The following is a 15,411-nucleotide window of genomic DNA, read 5'->3' as shown; positions in this document are numbered from 1 at the left end:
CCCCACTGCTCGGAAGCTCATGGCACTTCTGGGCTTTGCCCTCTTGGTTTTGGTGACCTCAGTACCACATTTTACACTGAAATGTGGTCCAAGAGCCCTGGGGCAGCTCAGAATCCTCCTCCACGTTCATTGCTGGCTTTTTTGTCTGGATGGTTTGGTTTAACTTGATGCCTTATGCCCAAATGCTATTCCTTACTGCTGCTCTTGCTGAGGACACTCAGTAGGTTGGAGCAGAGAAGGATGGGATTGCAAGGGGCTTCTTTCCAACCTGGGAAGACACAAGGACCACAAGTGTGCCCAGTGCCTGGCAGTCTGCCTTTGTCACAGCTCCAGGGGCACAGAACTGCTCCTGCAGCCCCTCCTCTCTGCCTGTCCCCTGCCCCTGGGATCTGTATTTCCTGAAAATAAATGGAATTTCACCCTTCAAAAGTTTGCTTCAAAGTGATAGAGGAAATAATAAAAAATTTTAATAAAAATGCCAAGGTCACATTTTCTTTGCCTCCTAAAATAAAATGACAGATCCAATATCTGCATTATTTACTAAGAGTGTGAACTTGTGTTCTTTTTAGGGGCTTTCTAATTTATCTGAGGCTGTTTTTCTTGTGCTGCACAAGCACATGGCTGCTGCCACTCCTGAGAGCCTGTGGGCAGCAGCTCTCTGGGACCAGTAGTTTTTTATTATCTTGGCTAAAGATGCCCTCTCACTGTAGCTCTGTGAGTGCTTCTCTCTTGGCAAACATTGTATTCTGACAAAAGCCTCAGTGTTTTGCAGAAAAATCCCTTTAATAATAATATTATAATAATACTTTAAATAATACTTAAAAAATAATAATACTTTAAAATAATAATACTTTAAAATAATACTTTAAAAAAGCAAATTTTGATGGAGATGGCATTTCATGCAGCAGATCACTTTGGTTGGTAGGTAAAAGCTGGTGGAACAGAGTGTGTGATCACTTGGTGTTAAAAAAAACCCTCAAAAATAGCATGTTTGGCAAAAGTGGCAAATTAGCTGCAATAACTGAGGTATCAAAGACAGTTACTGATGGGGTAATTTGGGTTATTTAAGTCTGTTCTGGGAAAATGAGGATTAGGAAGAGGCATAATTAAAATATGCAAAGCCGAAGGGGAATAGAGAATAGATATTAAGTCACTTTAAATTAGTAATTCATGAGAGGGTGGAAGGGAGAGAAATGGATGAAATTATGCTCTGAAAGGGCCCTGATATTCCATTGTTGCAGAGAGAAAAGCTATTCAGAGCCTGAGCACATCTTCTGTGCACACAGAAATTGGAGAGGAGGATTGAAGAGCTGTCTGTCCTCTGAGGGAGCTGATCCTGCAGGGTTCCCTCACATCCAAGGGAATATGTTTTTGTAGGGGCATCAGGGCTTTTCCAAGCTCTGTTTTCTGTACATTGACAGCAGAGCTACAGGAGCTGCACCAGCCAGGAGAGCCCTTAGCACCTCAGTGTTAGGACTGGGAGAGGCAGAGCCTTTCCCCCACACCTTGGTGTGCTGAAAATCAATTCCATCAGGGTGGGGCTTACCCTCTAATCTCACAGCAGAGACCATTTCAGCAAGATGTTTTTGTTACTGAGCATCAAAAGTCCAGTGTTTTGTCTACCAGTGGAGAAGAGTTTTGTAATGGAATCAAAGAATCATCAGGAAAATGACTTTTGTCACAGTTATATTTTCCAGAAAAATCCCTTTGCCCAGGATTTTGCTCCTGGGAAGCTGAGAAGCCTCAGAGAAAAAGGAAAACAATATTATCTCATTGCTTCTCCTGTGTTTTGCTTGTGTGGAATGTGTTTGGAGATTTTTTTTATCCAACAGGTGATTGTTTCATTGGATTCTGGTGAGTTATTTTCACTCACTGGCCAATCAGGGCCAAGCTGTGGCAGGGCTCTGGAAAGAGTCACGAGTTTTCATTATTATCTTTTTAGCTTTTTGTAAGTATCCTTTCTGTATTCTTTAGTATAGTTTAGTTTAGTGTGACTGTGGTCACAAGGGTTTTCAGGATGAAGAAGAGACGAGAATGTTGACTCCATGATCAGAAGGCTTGATTTATTCTTTTATGATATATGTTACATTAAGACTATACTAAAAAGCAATAGAGAGGAAAAGGTTTCTTGAGAAGCTAGCTAAGCTAAGAATAGACAAGAATGAATAACAAAGATCTGTGTCTCAGCCAGAGCAAGAGCCAGCTCTGCCATGAGTGGTCAAGAAATCCAAACACCCACAGGAGACCAATCCCAGGTCTACCTGTTGCATTCCACAGCAGCAGATAACCATTGTTTACCTTTGGTTGCTGAAACTGCAGCTTCTCACAAGGAAAAATCCTAAGAAAGGATTTTTCATGAAAGATGTCTGCGACAGTTTAGTATTCTTTAATATAGTATAGTATAATTAAATAATGAATTAGCCTTCTAAGAACATGGAGTCAGATTCATCATTCCTTCCTTCATCTGGAAACCCTGCAAATACAACAGAGTTTAGCCTTAAATTTTAACTGCTTGGAAGTGATGATTTCCATGGTGAGCTGTAGAGAGCTTTTTGGATAATTGGTTAGCTGAGAAAGGACATTCCGATGTGATACCGATGGATAAGGGTAAGAGAAACAAGCTGAGAACTGAGCAACTGGTGCCTAATTACTGACAAAGGTCACAGTGACTTTCTCTAAAACAGGAAGATGGGGGAGAAAATTGCTTGCCAGAAAATGTAGCTATCCCAAGGTAGAGAAATTAGAAGAATGTACACATAGAAGCAAAATAATTGTTAAGAGATAGAAGTAGGTGTGTTTGATCTAAGTGTGCTTTAACCAATAATGAGCTCGGCTTTTGCAATATGTATAAGCTTCATTAACACTAATATAAATATGTGTGGAGTTTCAATAAACTTCGGAATTTGCTATTCATCGCATATAGTGTGTTGCATCTCTCCCGCCGTTACGACAGTGAGCTCCATACAGAAACAGGAGCTTTGCATCCCAAGGAAGGCTGACATCTCACTGCCATAAAGGGATGTCAGGCTCCAGAATGAGCAAAACTGAGCATCCAGCTGCTGCAGGAGCAGCCTGGAACCATTCCACAAAGAGTGTGCACCTGCAGCTGCTGCCACTGTGATGTCAGGGCCCGTTGGGCTGCCACTGAAAGGGTGGCACGTGCCCGCAGTGCCAACAGGACGCTGCCATTCCTGCAGCCCAGACCTCCTCAATGCCCCTTGTGCTGGCATTCCAGGAGGATCCTCCTCCTCCAGGAGTTCCCCGTGGGCTGCCTGCAAGCCAGCAAGGGTTTTAGCTGATTTTGGGTTATGCTGCTCTGCAAGGCCTAGCGCAGCTCTGCAGAAATGATCCAGGAAGTTGTTGCCGCAGTGCGTGATTTTCTGTCTGCTGCATCTGGGCTGTATTTTTGTCCTGATAAACCCTGGCTGCTGACAGCTCATCTGCGGAGTGAGTAGTGCTTTGCCCTAGGTGCAGCATATCTGGCTTTGGGATCACTTTCTGCTCTCCCTTAGGAACTGAGCTGAATTTGGAACAGGAATGACATTGGTGGGATGGCATTGGTTTGGTAGAGCTCATGTCAACAGCTTCTGCTAAAAGGGGTATCCCCACTGGGACAGCATTTGGAATGTGGGGAGCCCTGTGGGGGTTCCATTCACTATGCACAACAGTTTGGGGAGTCTGTAATTCCCTCACTTTGCTGTTTCCAAAATGCAGCCTGGAAGAGCTTGTCAGAAGTGCTTACAAAAACTCTGCAATTATCTTCAGAACTGAGGGAAAAGATCTTTTTCCCCCCATAATTAAAAGATTTTACTAATAACCTGTGTTAAAATAGTGATGACCTTCATGAGGAGATGTAACTTCCCAACAGTGTGTGCTCCTGAACCCAGGAGCTGTTCCTGTGCAGTATCAGAATAGAATTCACACAGCTAAGGGGATTTTGGGAAAGCTTTTCTAGGGAAGCATTTTCAGCAAGCTAAAGAGAACCAACATATGCAATTTAATAGTAGGGAAAAAAAAAAACCAAAACAAAAACTTCTCTAGCTCTTGAGCAGAGCAGAATCATTGACTATTAAAGAACAATTAACATTTTCTTGACTGAGTTTCTATTTATTTGCTGGTGAAACAGCACAAAAAATAGAAAGATATAGAAAAAAATTCATCTGGTATTTTGTCCTGTTCTGTTCCTTACTGTGGAAAAGAACTGTTGCTCCTGGAGGGATGATGTGAAATAAAAACACTCTTTTATTTGGGCTGACTTGTTCCATGGGGGATGCCCCACAAGAGGCAGTTTTCTAACAGCATCTGGTTCATCTTCTCTTGCCCACTGCAGATCTGATCATCCAGTTATCCAGAGGTGGATACATGGCAACCTGTCCTTTGGTGAGTGGGAAAGGAACCTTTGACATTCCTAGAGTTTAAGAACTGTGGAGCAAGCTGTGAATGAGCTTTGCCTGCTCCAACAGCATGCCAGCCTGAAAAAGTGTCCATGTCTGGTTTTGCAGCAGCAGCAAAGGGATCCCTGGCTGTTTCCTCAGTTTCTGTTCAAGGCTTTTTAACAGATGAAAGTCTGGCTTTGCAGGAGGAAGATTGTGGGTTTAGCCATGGTGGAATATCTAATTCACAGTCCTTTTCAAACTGTATAATTGCCCCATTTTAATTTAGTTTTAACAACTTAGAACTCCCTTTCTAGTAAGTTTCATGATTTATCTTTAGTACAGCTGGATTTATATCTGAGCATAAATAAGGTTATAATTGATAATGTAACTCACTGGAACCATTGAAAGGAAGTTTTAAATAACAATCCACACTAATAAATGTTGGGTTGCAATAACAATCCTAGAGAGAGGCATAACATCCACTGGCCAAATTTATTAGGATTAATATTAAACATTTTAAATAGAGCACCAGCGAGGTGTGAAGGTGGAGAATGGTGCCTTTGATTTCCTTCAGTTCTCTAAGTGGCCTTTAAGCTTTAAAGCAATTGGAAAAAGCAAATTTGGGGTAACTTGATGTAGTGCTCTGGCCCTGCAGAGCAGCAGCTGAGGTTGTTTCAAGCCCCCATAATTTACAAATATTTAAATTGTACTGTGACACAGTGACTCTCCCCATTCCCAGTCTCTCCCCATTCCCAGTCTCTCCCCATTCCCAGTTTCCCCAGTCCCAGTTCCCCCATTCCCAGTTCCCCATTCCCAGTCTCTCCCCATTCCCAGTCTCTCCCCATTCCCAGTTCCCCCATTCCCAGTCTTTCCCCATTCCCAATCTCTCCCCGTTCCCAGTTTCCCCATTCCCAGTCTCTCCACATTCCCAGTATCTCCCCATTCCCAGTTTCCCCAGTCCCAGTTCCCCATTTCCCAATTCCCCCATTCCCAGTCTCTCCCCATTCCCAGTCTCTCCCCATTCCCAGTTCCCCCATTCCCAGTCTTTCCCCATTCCCAGTCTCTCCCCATTCCCAATCTTTCCCCGTTCCCAATCTTTCCCCGTTCCCAGTTCCCCATTCCCAGTCTCTCCCCATTCCCAGTCTCTCCCCATTCCCAGTCTCTCCCCATTCCCAGTTCCCCCATTCCCAGTCTCTCCCCATTCCCAGTTTCCCCATTCCCAGTCTCTCCCCATTCCCAGTCTCTCCCCATTCCCAGTCTCTCCCCATTCCCAGTTTCCCCCACTCCCAGTTTCCCCCACTCCCAGTTTCCCCCATTCCCAGTCTCTCCCCATTCCCAGTCTCTCCCCATTCCCAGTGCAACAGAGAATTGGGACTGTAGGACCACGTGCATGTCTGGATCAGTTTCTGATGTCAAAGCAGCTGAAAGTTGTAACTATCAAACCTCCCACATGGCAGAAGGGAGACTCTCACTCCTGTCCCCAGGCCACAACATTGCCACCAGGACCTCTGCTGGCTCTTTCCCTTCCTGGACAAGAGGAAAATGAGAAGAAGGTGGACAAGGAACCTGCAGCTGTTTCCTCAGGAGAATCAGTAAGTGCCAGCTTTGGTTACCATTGGTGCAATTGAGAGTTTCTGGTCAGCCAGGAGCTGCCATTCACAGCTGGAAGTGCTGAGGGCTGGAGTCCTGCCATGACATTGTGCTTCACCCCAGCCACTGGCACCTGGAAAATTGGGTTGGAATTTCCCTTTTAGTCATCAGTTTCCCTTGCAGGATACAGGAGAAATTGTCTCCTGGATATACCTGCCCCTCTGCACAGATTATTTGAGAAAATCCATGAAAATTGAACATGAAACTGGCCATGAACTTGTTTTGGCTTTGTTCATCCAGTTTGTGATGTGGACAGCAAAAAGCAGTTTAAGAGCACTGGATATGGCTGACAGGCATCTTCCTGAGGGTTTGCATTTGGAATACAAGCTCAGGGGATCCCTGCCTGCTCCCTTCCTGACACTGATTTCTCATCACAGATCCACACCAGCTCTCTGCTGGGAGCTGAAGATGCAGATGATGAGACATTTCTGCTGTCTGACACCCTCAGCAGAAGCTCAGGTGCTCTGGACAAACCCAGGGTCCGGCCACAGAAGAAATTCCCTGTGATAGAGGAAGTGCTGGAACAGCTGAGTACGTGTGCTGTGCCTCTTGCCTGGTGTGTGTGTCCCAGCCTCAGCTGCACCAAAGGGACAGAGGAAGCAGGAATTCTCTCTGGGCATTCCTCAGGGCAGCTCAGACTGGGTTCAGTTTCCCTGCCCTTCCATCTGCGCTGAAGGCAAAAGCAGGGATGGTTTCTGAGTCAGCAGAAGGTGCTTTGACCTAGGCAATGAACTACTGAACTTCTGACTGCTGATGGCTTAATCAAGCAGGATATTTGGGTTCCTAAATTCTCTTTAGTCTCCTGACAAGTCATTGGAGCAAAAATACTTCACAGCAATCTATTAGATTGAAGAAAAGCAGTGTGGTCCTTCAAATGGCACAGGCAAGGTTATCACCAGAACTTAGCCTGGTGACCCATGATGAGGGTCCTGGATCCTAGAGCCCCATCATTATTGATTATAACATGAGATGCTGTTCTTTCAAATCATAAAGACAATCCTTTGATGAACTGCTGAAAGTTGGGAAGGTCCCCTTCTCTCCTGGAAATACTTTGCACCGTTTTTTAAAAATGAATCCCAGAACCCAAGGTGCACTTAATCTTCAGAAATATTCAACCTTTTGTTGAATCACACAAAGGGTTTATTCCCAGGAAAATGAAGGCTGTGTTGTTTTAGCTCTCCAAAATATTTGTAGAAAACAAATTCTTGCTTTGGTACCTGGTCTTTCCTGATTTCTGTCTCCTGTGGATATTTCTCCAGGTGCTTTTTTCCTGTCAAGGTAACTCTTCAAAAAGAAATATATGTGGAAATATCTGTGCTTTGGAGCTGCCTCTGTTGCTGTTGTTGCCCACAGAGGGCTCACAGCCAGACAGTGGGGCTGTATTTCCCATCTGCTGGAGGGTGGTGTCTGTTAGAATTGAGCATTCTGAATTTCATTTCTTTCAGGGGGCATTGTGAACGAGGGGGACCCTAAGACCAAATACATTGATTTTGTTCAAGTTGGCCAAGGGTAAGTCCCATCCCAGTTACTCCTACAAAACCATGGCTGGGCATTTTGCTGCTGTAATATCAAGTGTGAATCCAGGCAAGCTCCAAACATGATGTGGGTTTAGATCCTCCATCTCAGTACAGGTCAGAATTAATAATTGTGGTCAGAAGGTGTTGTCAAAGAAAACTCCATGCTGGCAGTGCCTCACCTGCAACAAGGAGCAGGACCTGAGAAATCTCCCATCCCTCAAACCTTATTGCCTAAAAGAGCAATTTACCACCCCACAGCTGTCAGATAAAAGTTCTCAGTGACATTTATTTCAAATATTTTGCTTAAAAAATATTCAGTAATCCAGATTATAACCGCATAGTTTAGCAATTGAAACCAGAGATGAAATAATAAGTTCTCACACTGTCATACAAAATCCCACCCTGTGTAATCTGCAGCATGCATTCCCTGGGAAAAAAGACACACAGAGACACAGAAAGAAAGAAAAAAACCCAACACAACAAGGCAAAATGGAAAAGAAATTAAATATTTCTCAGTTTTTGTAGGGACACCCTCACCCTGCTCTTAGGTTTTGAAGATCTGTGCTCCAGCTCTTTTTCAGTTTTCTTCTCAGTTTTCCCTTGAACACCCTGCATGACACAGGGCTACTGTGCTGCTGTTTGAAGAATAGATGAACTAATGTGTTTTAAAACACTTCATGCAGCAGAGATCTCCTGGCTGGGCTGGCTTTCACTCCCAGCACCTGAACTGCTTCTCCTTTCTTCACTGCTCTTTTGTTTCCAGGGGTTTCGGGACTGTTTACAAAGCCACGGACCCAGCCACAGGAAATGTGGTGAGTGCCAACACCCCCAGCACACTGTGCAGCTCTTCAGGGCTTTCCCCTCTCCTGTGAGCTCTGCTGGAGCTTTGGGTGCCCAGTAGAGCTTTCCTGCACAGCCTTTCCTCAAGCACAGAGCAGTGGCAGCCTGCAAAACTCATTTTGGACAGGCTTTGTTCCTACTCAGGTCCAGAAAGAATGCTAGAGGGCCAGTGGTGTCTTGCAGAGAGGGACATAATTAAGGCTTAAAATACCAGAGAATGGGTTATTTCTTTAGAAATCCAGAAAATAATTGCATATCTCAACTGTGGAGTTCAGATTGCTCATAGAGTAGCAAAATCAAACTTGGAGTAGCACAATTGAAGTTCAAGAACTGAGAAATGTTGTGGGATTGTAATTTTTTGTGTGTGTGTAACTGCTATGATCTTTTAGGATGGGATTTTGTCCATCATGTACGCATGTGTTTGCTTTGTTACTCAACCAAGACCAGCAGCAGTTGCTGAAATAATGGCCAAGCCCTATAGAATTGCTGAAGGATTCCCAGCTGTTTTGATATATTTTCACAGTCACAAAATCCTGCTTGCAAAAACCTGTGTGAATAATAACAGAGGTGATAAACTGAGGCCATCAGGAAGAATGTGGGTGCAGGGTGTTGTCAGAGATCTGTGGGGAAAATTTTATTAGGGATAAGGGAAATTTTTGCAGAGTTTAGAAGGCAAAATGTGTCTGGCAAGTGTCCTGTAAGTGGCACCCAAGCAAGTGGGGAAATCAGCTGTTGTCCTGTCACTTCCTGATGTCTGATCAGAAGGTCACAGGGCAGTTGGCACAGCCCAGCCCATCATTCCAAAAACACTCTCTCCATGGCCATTTTGCTCTATCCAAGCTAGGCACCCCAAACACAGCAAATAATGTGCTCTGACTCCACGATTCAAAAGCTGAACAATTACTTTATTAAAACTATACTATATTACATACTAATACTATATTATAACTATACCAAAGAAAACCCATAACTGTCTCCAGTCAGTCAGACACAGCTTTGAGTGATTGGCTAATCACTCAAAACGACTTTCACCCATGTCCAATTAACAAATCACTTCAGGTAAACAATCTCCATAACACATTCCACATGTGCAAAAAACAGGAGCAGTGAATAGAGATAAGAATTGTTTTCTCTTCTTCTCTCTGTGCTTCTCGCTGCCTTCTCAGGAAAAGTCCTTGGAAGTTGTGCCTGCTGCTCTCTGTGAAGAGAGCTGTGGCCACAGTGCTCTCCTGCAGCAGAACTTCTGGAGCCCATGGGCTCCACTCTCGTTTCAGGTGGCCCTAAAGAAGATGCCTCTCCGCAGACGGAGCAAGAAGGAACTCGTTGTCAACGAGATTCAGATCATGAAGGAAAACAGGCACCCCAATATTGTCAATTATATAGACAGGTGAGTGGTTCTGCTGTTAGCATGGGCATGTCTGTTCACACATGGCAAGACAAAGGTTAAAAAACCCCTTTGGGCACTGGCAGAACATGGAGCTCTTTCTTATTTCTCTATTCATCTCCAGTGGATGGGTGGAGATGGCCTTGGGTCTCCATTAATCTTTCCTGGTGTATGTAGTTGGAAACCTCTTTTCAAAAACCTGGATGTGCCATGTCTTACTAAAACAACAGCCTGTGTGCTCATTACCTCTGTGTTGTTTGGGGGTTTGTTTTTTTCAGGTTGATCATATTTTCTATGATCTAGCCTTAAAAATAAGTGCTGATAAACCATCATAGATATTATCTCCCTTGGGCTGTTCCCACCATTTTCCATTGCTGTGGAAGCCAGGAAGGCTAAATTCTCATTTGCAGAATCACATAATTTGCCAGCTTTTACATAATTTTTCCTGTTTCTGACTGTCTTTTATGCAGTGTTTTCCAAATGGTTGGCCAACATCTGTCCTCAGCGCTGCAGAGCCTCCTCCCATGGATAACTCTGCAGTTGTGTTGCCTTGTTCCTGGAGTGAATGGTGGAAGTGATAAATTAAGATAATGATTCAGTTGATGGCAAGTCTCCTGGTTTCAGATTGGTCTCTGCTGTTACTAAATTGCATTTTTCATTTCTCATGAGCCTTTCTTATTTAGACTGCACAGGTTCCAAAGACTCTGTAGCCTACAAGGAATGTCTCTCCATTTCATTCTGCCTCCATTTACAAGTGACCTGGAAACAAAACTCCCCTGCAGTCTTTTCCACAAGGTCATTTAGCTGTGCACATTCATCTCCATGCCTTTGTTTCCTTCTCTCAGCTACCTGGTGAATGAAGACCTGTGGCTCGTGATGGAATATGTGGATGGAGGCACTTTAACCAGCGTTCTGGTCCGAGTCTTAATGGAGGAAGGAATGATAGCTGCTATCAGCAAGGAGGTGAGGGACCCTGCTCATGCTTCCAATGGCTTGGACAGGGTGGGACAGGAGTGACTTTGTGTTCAGAGCTTTATTTCAGTGCTGCTGTTATGAAATGTAAAATAAAAGGGTGTCTTGGTTTGAAAAGACAGGTGTCTATTAAGGAAGGCAGGCGCTGCTCTTGAAATGGAAAATGTAAACCCCCTCTCTCTGAATTATTATAATTTTGAAATTAAGAGTCTCTCAGGTAAAGATAGGGGAATAGGAATAACAGTTCTTTACTAGGAAAGTTAAAAATACAAATGTAATAGTACACTGCCAACAGAACAGGCAGTGGAGGACAGAAAATGGGCAAAGTCTTGGAGAAGATGGGGTCACTCACAAAGATGCATTTTGTAAGAAATGGACTTAAAGAAACCCCCAAAAGCCGTGCCATGAAATCACAAAGTGTACCTAGATCCTTTTGTCAGAAGATTTGACTAGGAAAAAATTCCATTTTTGTGAGGTGTTGTGAACTGTTTTTACTACTTGTAATAACCATCCCGGGTCTGAGTATTCTTGTAATGCAATGCCATGCAGCAGAGAACCTGTCCACTTTATAGCTTTGCTCTCAATATTTGTTACTCATTGTTTTCTCATCTAAATGTACATTTGCAAGATGTGTGTCAACCTAAGACAAAGGGCATCTGAGTGAGCTTCCTGCCAATACAACTACATTTCTTATACTCTGTTATTAGACACTTTTGTCAGTCTCTTTTTTAATTTATTTAACATTCTAAACTTTGCCTCATTAAACTGGAGCATATCTGCACTGCATTCTTGGCCTGTAAAAGCAAACATGCTGGTGGCAGAATTTTAAACTAACAGCAAATTAAAACAGAGCCTCATTTTTCACAGCCCTCAGCTTAAAAGGAGAGCATTGCACCCCAAATGGTGTTTGTTTCTGAAAAGTGACTATTGTGCTGCTTAATGTGCTGTTGAGGCCAACATAAAACCTCATCATGCAGCCTCCCACACAAAAGTGATCCACTTCATAATGGAGGGAGAGATTTTTTTTTTTTGACAAATCCTCCTTTGTCACCTGGATGGAGAGAGCAGAGCCACTGCAGCCATTCTGGCTGGGGTAGGAATGGACAGTCTATATCAACAATTGGTGTTTCACCTAGAAATTCAATCTTTTAGAGCCATTTCCTTGTCTTGTGTGATGAAATGAGGTTAATTAACTTTTACCCTCATGGGTTTTGTCTCAGTGCCTCAAAGCCCTGGATTTTCTTCATTCAAAGAACGTGATCCACAGAGATGTCAAAAGTGACAATATTCTTCTCGGGATGGACGGATCTGTGAAACTGAGTAGGTGTTCTTGGTCAGGCATGGCATCCCTGTGTTCTCAGACACAGAGTGGGGAATTCTTGTGCTTGGTTTCATGGTTCAAGCTGGCTTTGACAGTATTTTTGTTCTCCTCCTCAGCTGATTTTGGCCTGTGTGCTCAGCTGACCCCGGAGCGGAGCACACGGTGCACGATGCTTGGCTCTCCTTACTGGGTAGCACCAGAAATTGTGAAAAGAAAGGAATATGACACCCAAGTGGACATCTGGGCCCTTGGGATTGTGGCCATTGAAATGCTGGAGGGAGAACCTCCATACTTCAAAGAAAGCCCCATCCAGGTAAGGTGCAAACAGTCAGATGTCACTGTCTTGACAATCAGTGCCATGTTTTGTCTCCCATGAAGCAAAATCCCACTCAAATCAGCCTGAAATAGTTCCACCAAGGCCCACTTCTAGAAATGTCCCTGCAGAACGTCTCATCAGAGGAGAAGTGACCTGTGCCAGTGCAAAAATGTGTCTTTTGGGCCTCCAGCACTGCTTGAGGTCCTCCTGCTGTGTTTGATCTCTCTCTGAGCTGGAGCTGGGAATGACAGCAGCAAGTTTCTCCAATTGGGAAATTATTATGAAAAGCATTACAAGTGTGTCTGTAGGTCCAGAAGTCTTTTCAAATTCTGACCAGTACCTTTAAGGGAGGGTCACTGGTTCTAGTGATGCCATAATTATCTATTACCAAAAAAATTTCTAAAAGTATATTTTAGCAAAACTACTTGTAGTAAACATGTTTTAAAGTTTTCAGTTTTAGATCCTAATTCCTTAAAATGAAATGATGAGTTCTTATACCAAACAAGCAAGGAATAGTGGAGGAATGTATAGCAGGATAAAATCTCATGACTATTAGCTGAAACCAGGTTAAATGCTGTACAGTTAATTCCTGAGGAAGACAACAGTTTTGAAGATTTCAGTCTTCCACTCTTTTTCAAAAAGTTCCCTGACTTTTGGATTGCTTTTGCCTTGTATAAGGCAGCAAACCCAGATGAAGAGAATGATTTCCAGATCCCAGAATATTCTGAGGAGGGAGGGATCACCAAGTCCAGCCCCTGAGTGCATGGCCCATCTGGGGACTGCTGTTACCAGCACCATGCTCTGACCAGCTCAGCTACACTCAGGCTCATTATCATCACTGCTCTGGAGGCTGACAGTTCCCTCCTTCCTTGCCCTCAAATGCTGATCACAGCCCCTTGAGAGGCACCAGAAGAGCTCTCAGCCAGCCAGGAGGGGCCTGCAGTGGAGCTGTCACCCCAGGGATGGTCAGTGGCTGTCCCATGCTTCCTCTGTCCCCAGGCTCAGCGCCTGATTGCCCGGAACAGGTACCCCCCTCTGAGGATGCCCAGCAAGATGTCAATTCTGTTCCACGCCTTCCTGCACTCCTGCCTGGACACCAACCCCAGCATCCGCTGGACAGCCAGGGAGCTCCTGCAGGTAAAGGCCCAGGGGCTGCAGGGCAAAGTCTCCTCTCCTGTTAATCCCCAGTCTGGGTGCTTTGCAAAGTAGAATCACAGAAGAATTTGGTTTGGAAGGGACCTTTAAAGTCCATCTGGTCCAACCTCCCTGCCATGAGTGGGGACATCTTCAACTTGATCAGGTTGCTTGGAGTTCTGTCTGCCCTGACTTTGGATGTTTTCAGGGATGGGGCATCCAACACCTCTCTGGACAACCTGTGCCAGTGTTTCACCACCCCTAGCATAAACAGTTTCTTCCTTAGACCTAACCTGAATGTCTCCTCTTTTCATTTAAAACCATTATCCTTTGTCTCTTTGCAAGAGGCCCTACTAAAAATGGGTCCCCTTGAAGTTTTGAAAGGAAGCAGTAAGGTCTCCCTGGGGCCTTCTCTCCTCCAGGCTGAGCAATCCCAGTTCTCTTGGCCTTTCCTCAGAGGAAAGGTGTTCCATCCACCCTCTGACCACTTCTGTGTTGTATTTTGGGAGTGCATTCAGTTTTAGCTGGGGGCAAGAGAACTGCAGTAGGATGGTGCCAGGTACAGAGGCCCAAAATGGTGTTGGTGGAAAAGGAACCCAGTCCCAGCCCAGCAGCCAGAGATGTGGCTGTTCTTGTCTTGGTGCTGAAAACCTGCACCTGAGTGTTCTTCAGAATAGCACAGCCCTAAATCCTAATGGGATCAACATTTCTTAGAGGTGCTGGAGTTCCCTGTGGAACAGCTTGCACTCATCTTTTCTGACAACTAAAGCAGCCCCTACCTTTAGAAAAAAGGAACCTTAGTGAGTCCTTTGAGTTTCCTGAAATGGAAAAAGCCCTAAGGCAGCAAGTGGCATTCCCAGAGTGCTGGCAGGGTCAAAATCCCAGCAAGCTGAGGACACCTTGATAAATTGATTATTGCCTCTGACAGCAAGGTCCTGAATATTAAGACTGAAGTGGAGATGGTCCCCTCAGTCCTATTTATGTGTATTTCTGGTAAGCAGAGGAATCATGCTTCCTCTTGTGAGAAACTGGCTTTGGAAAGTAATGGAACCTTTCTTTCTTTCTTTCTTTTTCCCTTTGGGCAGCATCCATTTTTACGAACAGCCGTGAGTCTCTCTGTCCTGCCTGACTTGATCTGTGTAGCCAGGAAAATCTGTCAGGCCACGGAAACAGCTCAGGACAGCAGTGCCAACCCAGAGCAAAAGCAAGAATAAAATTTTCACTCCTTTGGGAGATTTGCTCCCTTCTCACCCAATGGTTCCATTCACTTCTGAATTATTGGTTGCTTCTTAAAGATGGGAAAGTCCTAATTATGGGGGTTTTGGTATGGTTTGGAAATGGGGAAGGACTTCCTTCATTTATCAGCTGCAGACCACGCTGCCTCTGGAATGCCCACAGGATTTGAATTATCACAAATTATTTATCACAAATATTTATATATATAAATATTTATAGAATATATATTATATGTACTATATATATATATATAAACACTATATATATAACGTTTGTATATAGTTATAATTATATGTATAGATAGTGTGTTACAGAGCTATGGACATACATTTACCTTGTACCTTATATTGTCCCCTATGCACAACCCCCCCATAACTCTCCTGAACTGTAGTTCCTTGCATAATGCTCCTTTTATATATATATGAGATATTAAAAATATGTATATGCATATATAAAATATATATATATATGTATATATGCATATATTATATATAATATATATATATACATAGATATTGGGGGTGTATGTATATATAGTGTGTGCATATATGTATGAATGTATATATGTACACATATTAAAAAAATATAATTTTTATATGTATATATGTGTGTATATATATATATATAATTTTTTTATATTCACCCAGAGGTGCTTCTATAATTGT

At 43.7% G+C, this 15,411-nt stretch overlaps 1 protein-coding gene across 3 annotated transcripts; it reads left to right on the top strand.

Moving 5' to 3' along the window:
- Window positions 1–3,212: 3,212 nt before the first annotated feature.
- On the top strand, window positions 3,213–15,144 carry LOC129125989 (serine/threonine-protein kinase PAK 3-like). 3 transcript variants are annotated; one of them, XM_077186087.1, is made up of 11 exons: window positions 3,213–3,447; window positions 4,331–4,380; window positions 5,861–5,968; window positions 6,404–6,557; window positions 7,472–7,535; window positions 8,307–8,355; window positions 9,658–9,770; window positions 10,613–10,730; window positions 11,960–12,373; window positions 13,376–13,513; window positions 14,596–15,144. In XM_077186087.1, exons 1-11 carry the CDS (start codon window positions 3,345–3,347, stop codon window positions 14,722–14,724), a joined length of 1,440 nt encoding a protein of 479 aa, XP_077042202.1. In that variant the 5' UTR covers window positions 3,213–3,344; the 3' UTR covers window positions 14,725–15,144. The 3 variants fall into 3 exon arrangements, with proteins under 3 accessions (XP_077042202.1, XP_077042201.1, XP_077042200.1); XM_077186086.1 differs by lacking the exon at window positions 3,213–3,447 and having other exon boundaries at window positions 3,735–4,380; window positions 5,834–5,968; window positions 13,402–13,513; XM_077186085.1 differs by lacking the exon at window positions 3,213–3,447 and having other exon boundaries at window positions 3,735–4,380; window positions 5,834–5,968.
- Window positions 15,145–15,411: the final 267 nt, after the last annotated feature.

This window comes from Agelaius phoeniceus, chromosome 14, assembly GCF_051311805.1.
Source record: "Agelaius phoeniceus isolate bAgePho1 chromosome 14, bAgePho1.hap1, whole genome shotgun sequence".
Lineage (NCBI taxonomy): Eukaryota > Metazoa > Chordata > Aves > Passeriformes > Icteridae > Agelaius > Agelaius phoeniceus.
Note: the sequence above shows the minus strand (reverse complement) of the source record. Positions and strands in the feature narration are given on the sequence as shown.